This window comes from Conger conger, chromosome 2 (genome assembly GCF_963514075.1).
Source record: "Conger conger chromosome 2, fConCon1.1, whole genome shotgun sequence".
Classification (NCBI taxonomy): domain Eukaryota; kingdom Metazoa; phylum Chordata; class Actinopteri; order Anguilliformes; family Congridae; genus Conger; species Conger conger.
Window position 1 is genome coordinate 87,111,059 of NC_083761.1, and position 7,500 is coordinate 87,118,558.

General features: G+C 52.9%; 1 protein-coding gene across 3 annotated transcripts in view; it reads left to right on the plus strand.

Annotated features, from left to right (window-relative positions):
* Nucleotides 1–4,897: 4,897 nt before the first annotated feature.
* The window catches only part of LOC133122620 (Fc receptor-like protein 5), an 11,869-nt gene continuing 9,266 nt past the window's right edge, over nt 4,898–7,500 (plus strand). For 2 of the 3 annotated variants that reach the window (XM_061232689.1, XM_061232691.1), the window contains exons 1-3: nt 4,898–5,020; nt 5,577–5,933; nt 7,124–7,500. The exon at nt 7,124–7,500 is cut by the window's right edge and continues 34 nt beyond it. In XM_061232689.1, coding sequence (XP_061088673.1) covers nt 4,981–5,020; nt 5,577–5,933; nt 7,124–7,500 — 774 coding nt within the window. In that variant the 5' untranslated portion in view covers nt 4,898–4,980. The remainder of the gene's footprint in view (nt 5,021–5,576; nt 5,934–7,123) is intronic. The other variant, XM_061232690.1, reaches the window with a different exon arrangement.

Here is a 7,500-nt window from a genome sequence, read left to right on the forward strand (position 1 = left end):
GTGTGTATCTGCGTGTCTCTGTGTCTCTCTGTGTGTCTCTGTGTGTATCTGCGTGTCTCTGTGTCTCTCTGTGTGTCTCTGTGTGTCTCTGTGTGTCTCTGTGTGTCTCTGTGTGTATCTGTGTGTCTCTGTGTGTCTCTGTGTGTCTCTGTGTGTCTCTGTGTGTCTCTGTGCGTCTCTGTGTCTCTGTGTCTCTCTGTGCTGTCTCTGTGTGTCTCTGTGTGTCTCTGTGTGTCTCTGTGTGTCTCTGTGCGTGTGTCTGTGTGTCTCTGTGCGTCTCTGTGCGTGTGTCTGTGTGTCTGTGCTGTCTCTCTGTGTGTCTCTGTGTCTCTGTGTGTCTCTGTGTGTCTCTGTGTGTCTCTGTGCGTATCTGTGCTGTCTCTCTGTGTGTCTCTGTGTGTCTCTGTGTGTCTCTGTGTGTCTCTGTGTGTATCTGTGTGTCTCTGTGTGTCTCTGTGTGTCTCTGTGTGTCTCTCTGTGTCTCTGTGTCTCTGTGCGTCTCTGTGTGTCTCTGTGCGTCTCTCTGTGTGTCTCTGTGTGTATCTGTGTGTCTCTGTGTGTCTCTGTGTGTCTCTGTGTGCCTCTGTGTGTCTCTGTGTGTCTCTGTGCGTCTCTGTGTGTCTCTGTGTGTCTCTGTGTGTCTCTGTGCTGTCTCTGTGCGTCTCTCTGTGTCTCTGTGTGTCTCTGTGTGTCTCTGTGTGTCTCTGTGTGTCTCTGTGTCTCTGTGTGTCTCTCTGTGTCTCTGTGTGTATCTGTGTGTCTCTGTGTGTCTCTGTGTGTCTCTGTGTGTCTCTGTGTGTCTCTGTGTGTCTCTGTGCGTGTCTCTGTGTGTCTCTGTGCGTGTCTCTGTGTGTCTCTGTGTGTCTCTGTGTGTCTCTGTGTGTATCTGCGTGTCTCTGTGTCTCTCTGTGTGTCTCTGTGTGTCTCTGTGTGTCTCTGTGTGTCTCTGTGTGTATCTGTGTGTCTCTGTGTGTCTCTGTGTGTCTCTGTGTGTCTCTGTGTGTCTCTGTGCGTCTCTGTGTGTCTCTGTGCGTCTCTGTGTGTCTCTGTGTGTCTCTGTGCGTCTCTGTGTCTCTGTGTCTCTCTGTGCTGTCTCTGTGTGTCTCTGTGTGTCTCTGTGTGTCTCTGTGTGTCTCTGTGTGTCTCTGTGTGTCTCTGTGCGTGTGTCTGTGTGTCTCTGTGCGTCTCTGTGCGTGTGTCTGTGTGTCTGTGCTGTCTCTCTGTGTGTCTCTGTGTCTCTGTGTGTCTCTGTGTGTCTCTGTGTGTCTCTGTGCGTATCTGTGCTGTCTCTGTGTGCGTCTCTCTGTGTGTCTCTGTGTGTCTCTGTGTGTCTCTGTGTGTCTCTGTGTGTCTCTGTGTGTCTCTGTGTGTATCTGTGTGTCTCTGTGTGTCTCTGTGTGTCTCTGTGTGTCTCTCTGTGTCTCTGTGTCTCTGTGCGTCTCTGTGTGTCTCTGTGCGTCTCTCTGTGTGTCTCTGTGTGTATCTGTGTGTCTCTGTGTGTCTCTGTGTGTCTCTGTGTGTATCTGTGTGTCTCTGTGTGTCTCTGTGTGTCTCTGTGTGTCTCTGTGTCTCTGTGCGTCTCTGTGTGTCTCTGTGTGTATCTGTGCTGTCTCTCTGTGTGTCTCTCTGTGTGTCTCTGTGCGTCTCTCTGTGTGTCTCTGTGTGTCTCTGAGTGTATCTGTGTCTCTCTGTGTGTCTCTGTGTGTCTCTGTGTCTCTCTGTGTGTATCTGTGTGTATCTGTGTGTCTCTGTGTCTCTCTGTGTGTATCTGTGTCTCTGTGCGTGTCTCTGTGTGTATCTGTGTGTCTCTGTGTGTATCTGTGTGTCTCTGTGTGTATCTGTGTGTCTCTGTGTGTCTCTGTGTGTATCTGTGTGTATCTGTGTGTATCTGTGTGTCTCTGTGTGTCTCTGTGTGTCTCTGTGTGTATCTGTGTGTCTCTGTGTGTCTCTGTGTGTCTCTCTGTGTCTCTGTGTGTCTCTGTGTGTCTCTGTGTGTCTCTGTGTGTCTCTGTGCGTGTGTCTGTGTGTCTCTGTGTGTCTCTGTGCGTGTGTCTGTGTGTCTCTCTGTGTCTCTGTGTGTCTCTGTGTGTCTCTCTGTGTGTCTCTGTGTGTATCTGTGTGTCTCTGTGTGTCTCTGTGTGTCTGTGCGTGTGTCTGTGTGTCTCTGTGTGTCTCTGTGTCTCTGTGTCTCTGTGTGTCTCTGTGTGTCTCTGTGCGTCTCTGTGTGTCTCTGTGTGTATCTGAGTGTCTCTGTGCGTCTCTGTGTGTCTCTGTGTGTCTCTGTGTCTCTGTGTGTCTCTCTGTGTGTCTCTGTGTGTATCTGTGTGTATCTGTGTGTCTCTGTGTGTCTCTGTGTGTCTCTGTGTGTCTGTGTGTCTCTCTGTGTGTCTCTGTGTGTATCTGTGTGTCTCTGTGTGTCTCTGTGTGTCTCTGTGTGTCTCTGTGTGTCTCTGTGTCTCTGTGTGTCTCTCTGTGTGTCTCTGTGTGTATCTGTGTGTATCTGTGTGTCTCTGTGTGTCTCTGTGTGTATCTGCGTGTGTCTGTGTGTATCTGCGTGTCTCTGTGTCTCTGTGTGTGTGTCTGTGTGTCTCTGTGCGTGTCTCTGTGTGTCTGTGTGTCTCTGTGTGTCTCTGTGTCTCTGTGTGTCTCTGTGTGTCTCTGTGTGTCTCTGTGTGTCTCTGTGTGTCTCTGTGTGTCTCTGTGTGTATCTGTGTGTCTCTGTGTCTCTGTGTGTGTGTCTGTGTGTCTCTGTGCGTGTCTCTGTGTGTCTGTGTGTCTCTGTGTGTCTCTGTGTCTCTGTGTGTCTCTGTGTGTCTCTGTGCGTCTCTGTGTCTCTGTGTGTCTCTGTGTCTCTGTGTGTCTCTGTGTGTCTCTGTGTGTCTCTGTGTGTCTCTGTGTGTATCTGTGTGTCTCTGTGTGTATCTGTGTGTCTCTGTGTGTCTCTGTGTCTCTGTGTGTCTCTGTGTGTCTCTGTGTGTCTCTGTGCGTGTCTCTGTGTGTCTCTGTGCTGTGTCTGTGTCTCTGTGTCTCTCTGTGTGTCTCTGTGCTGTCTCTGTGTGTCTCTCTGTGTCTCTCTGTGCGTCTCTGTGTGTATCTGCGTGTCTCTGTGTGTCTCTGTGCGTGTGTCTCTGTGTGTATCTGTGTGTCTCTGTGTGTCTCTGTGCTGTCTCTGTGTGTCTCTGTGTCTCTGTGCGTCTCTGTGTGCTTCTGTGTGCCTCTGCGTCTCTGTGTGTCTCTGTGCGTCTCTCTGCGTCTCTGTGTGCCTCTGTGCTGTCTCTGTGTGTATCTGCGTGCCTCTGTGTGTCTCTGTGTGTATCTGTGTGTCTCTGTGTGTCTCTGTGTCTCTGTGTGTCTCTGTGTGTCTCTCTGTGTCTCTGTGTGTCTCTGTGTGTCTCTCTGTGTATCTGTGTGTCTCTGTGTGTCTCTGTGTGTCTCTCTGTGTCTCTGTGTCTCTGTGTGTCTCTGTCTCTGTGTGTCTCCGTGTGTCTCTGTGTGTCTCTGTCTCTGTGTCCCTCTGCGTGTATCTGTGTGTCTCTGTGTGTCTCTGTGTCTCTGTGTCTCTCTGTGTGTCTCTGTTCGTCTCTCTGTGTATCTGCGTGCCTCTGCGTCTCTGTGTGTATCTGTGTGCCTCTGTGTGTCTCTGTGCTGTATCTGTGTGTATCTGTGTCTCTCTGTGTGTCTCTGTGTGTATCTGTGTATCTCTGTGTGTCTCTGTGCATCTGTGTGTCTCTGTGTCTCTCTGTGCATCTCTGTGTCTCTGTGTGTCTCTGTGTCTCTCTGTGCATCTCTGTGTCTCTGTGTGTCTCTGTGCATCTCTGTGTCTCTGTGTCTCTCTGTGTGTCTCTGTGCATCTGTGTGTCTCTGTGTGTCTCTGTGTTTCTCTGTGCGTCTCTGTGCATCTCTGTGTCTCTGTGTGTCTCTGTGTGTCTCTGTGCATCTCTGTGTCTCTGTGTGTCTCTGTGTGTCTCTGTGCATCTGTGTGTCTCTGTGTGTCTCTGTGTTTCTCTGTGCGTCTCTGTGCATCTGTGTGTCTCTGTGTGTCTCTGTGTGTCTCTGTGCATCTCTGTGTCTCTGTGCATCTGTGCGTCTCTGTGCATCTGTGTGTCTCTGTGCATCTCTGTGTCTCTGTGCATCTGTGCGTCTCTGTGCATCTGTGTGTCTCTGTGCATCTGTGTGTCTCTGTGCATCTGTGTGTCTCTGTGCATCTGTGTGTCTCTGTGCATCTGTGCGTCTCTGTGCATCTCTGTGTGTCTCTGTGTGTCTCTGTGCATCTGTGTGTCTCTGTGCTGTCTCTGTGTGTCTCTGTGTGTCTCTCTGTGCATCTCTGTGTCTCTGTGCTGTGTCGTGTGTCTCTCTGTGTGTCTCTGTGTCTCTCTGTGCATCTCTGTGTCTCTGTGTCTCTCTGTGTGTCTCTGTGCTGTCTCTGTGTGTCTCTGTGTGTCTCTGTGCTGTCGGGGTCCCTTTCCAGCTCAGCCACCAGGGGGCACCCTGGTCAATCACATCACACTTGCTTGTGTCTGCAGAAAACATTTTTAAAAATCAATCTGAAAGGTTGAGGACGAAAGAGAAGTGACAGGAGAGAAGGTCGATGAACACAATAACGTCAGAGCGGAGTGGGAGGGCCCTGGGAAGAGGTCAGGTAAGTTACCTGGACAATAAACTTCTGACTGATTAGCAATGATGACCAGGGACCTGTTCCACAGAGCAGGATCACCGAGTTAGCTGGATAACTGCACTGAGTAAAACCCACAGAGCAGGATTGCTGAGTTAGCTGGATAACTGCACTGAGTAAAACCCACAGAGCAGGATTGCTGAGTTAGCTGAACAGAAACACACATGTAAGCACACGCCTACGTTCACGCACATACGCAACACCCGTGTCCACCAGGACTCATGCATGTGGCCACACAGACACACCCACACACAAGCACACGCACGCCCAGAGACTCTGTGGCGAAGAGATAGCAGTGGAGACTGAAGATGGAGCGCAAACAGCACTGCTGGCAGGTCGCAGTCCTGGGTGAGTTGGGTTAGCTCTCATGAGCTGGGTCAGCCCTGGGTGAGTTGGGTTAGCTCTCATGAGCTGGGTCAGTCCTGGGTGAGTTGGGTTAGCTCTCATGAGCTGGGTCAGTCCTGGGTGAGTTGGGTTAGCTCTCATGAGCTGGGTCAGTCCTGGGTGAGTTGGGTTAGCTCTCATGAGCTGGGTCAGCCCTGGGTGAGTTGGGTTAGCTCTCATGAGCTGGGTCAGCCCTGGGTGAGTTAGCCCTGGCAGAGCTGGGTTAGTCCTGTTTGAGTTGCAACCAAAAAAAAGTAGCAGACCCTGTGGCTCTCCAGGACCAGGGCTGGGGACCCCAGCAGACCCACTGGCTCTCCAGGACCAGGGCTGGGGACCCCAGCAGACCCTGTGGCCCTCCAGGACCAGGGCTGGGGACCCCAGCAGACCCTGTGGCTCTCCAGGAGCAGGGCTGGGAACCCCAGCAGTCATGTAGCTATGACGTGCGTGTTTGTATGTGCGAGTGCAAGTGTGTGGTTCTGATCTCATCGCTGTTTCCGTGTTTGTTTGTGGACATTGTCAGTCTCTGTGGTCGGACTCTGGACGCTGGCCCGGGTGCGTGGTGCTCAGGCCTGTTCCTGCGCGGGTGAGTCCGTCCCACACACACCTGTCCTGAGCGGTCCGGACAGAGCGTACCTGGGGAAAAGAGTGCTGTTCCGCTGCGAGGTCCCGGGGTCTCCCCGGCCGGGGGAGTACCAGCTGCTGAGAGGCTCCGGTGACCGGCCTGTGACACTGCATACCCTGCAGGGAGACCCCCCCGCAAACTTCACCCTGCTGGTACGGTCCGACTCCAGCGGAATCTACCGCTGCAGAGCCAGGACAGGGGGGGAGCTCAGCGCCTACTCACTCTCCAGCAACTCCCTCGCTTTTCAGGTCGTGAGTGAGTACAGTCACACTGTGTGTGTGTGTGTGTGTGTGTGAGTGTGTGTGTGTGTGTGTGTGAGTGTGTGTGTGTGTGAGTGAGTGTGTGAGTGTGTGTGTGTGTGTGTGAGTGAGTGTGTGAGTGTGTGTGTGTGCGCATGTGTGTGTGCGTGTGTGGATGTGTGTGTGTGTGTGTGTGTGTGTGTGTGTGTGTGCGCATGTGTGTGTGTGTGTGTGTGTGTGTGTGTGCACATGTATGTATGGGTGAGTGTGTGAGTGAATATGTGTGTACATATATGTCTGTGTGAGTGTGTGTTTGTTTGTTTGTTTGTTCGTATAGTTGTACATATGTGTAACTGTGTTTACTGCTGGTTTCACCACACTGACATGCTCTGTGCTCTGTGTTCTGTGCCGTGTGCTTTCTGCTCCGTGCTCCGTGCTGTGTGCTGTGTGCTGCGTGCTGTGTGCTCTCTGCTCTGTGCTGTGTGCTCTGTGGTGCTTGCTCTCTGCTCTATGTGCTCTGTGCTCTCTGCTCTGTGTACTGTGTGCTGTGTGCTCTGTGGTGCGTGCTCTATGCTCTGTGTGCTCTGTGCTCTCTGCTCTGTGCTGTGTGCTCTGTGGTGCGTGCTCTCTGCTCTATGTGCTCTGTGCTCTCTGCTCTGTGTACTGTGTGCTCTGCTCTGTGTGCTCTGTGCTGCGTGCTGTGTGCTCTGTGTGCTCTGTGCTCTCTGCTCTGTGCTGTGTGCTCTGTGGTGTGTGCTCTCTGCTCTGTGTGCTCTGTGTTCTCTGCTTTATGTTCTGTGCTCTGTGTGCTGTGTGCTCTGTGCTGTGTGTGCTCTGTGTACTGTGTGCTCTGCTCTGTGTGTTCTGTGCTCTGTGTGCTGTGTGCTCTGTGGTGTGCGCTCTCTGCTCTGTGTGCTCTGTGTTCTCTGCTTTATGTTCTGTGTGCTCTGTGTACTGTGTGCTCTGCTCTGTGTGTTCTGTGCTCTGTGTGCTGTGTGCTCTGTGCTGTGTGTGCTCTGTGTACTGTGTGCTCTGCTCTGTGTGTTCTGTGCTCTGTGTGCTGTGTGCTCTGTGGTGTGCGCTCTCTGCTCTGTGTGCTCTGTGTTCTCTGCTTTATGTTCTGTGTGCTCTGTGTACTGTGTGCTCTGCTCTGTGTGCTCTGCTCTGTGTGCTCTGTGCTCTGTGTGCTGTGTGCTCTGTGCTCAGTCCCCGTCCGTGGCGCCAGCCTGCGTTCGGACCCCGACCCCCCGGTGGTTTGGGAGGGGGGCAGGCTGACTCTGCACTGTGAGGTCGGGGCGGGATCCCACCTCTCCTACCGCTGGTACTTCAACAGGACGGAGCGGCCCGCGCCCCCCCCGGGACGCTCCCTGCTCCTCCAGCCCGTCTCCCCGCAACACTCCGGCCAGTACTACTGCATTGTGGGAAACGCCATGAGGGACTCGCGCGTCTCCAGCAGCCTGGAGCTGGAGGTCAGGGTCAAAGGTGAACACCCACAATGCCCTTCCCAGTCTTGGAAGAGGTGGCAGCATGGTCCAGGGTGCAGGGAGGTTGCAGGTTACAGAGAAACTGACAGGGATTGCATT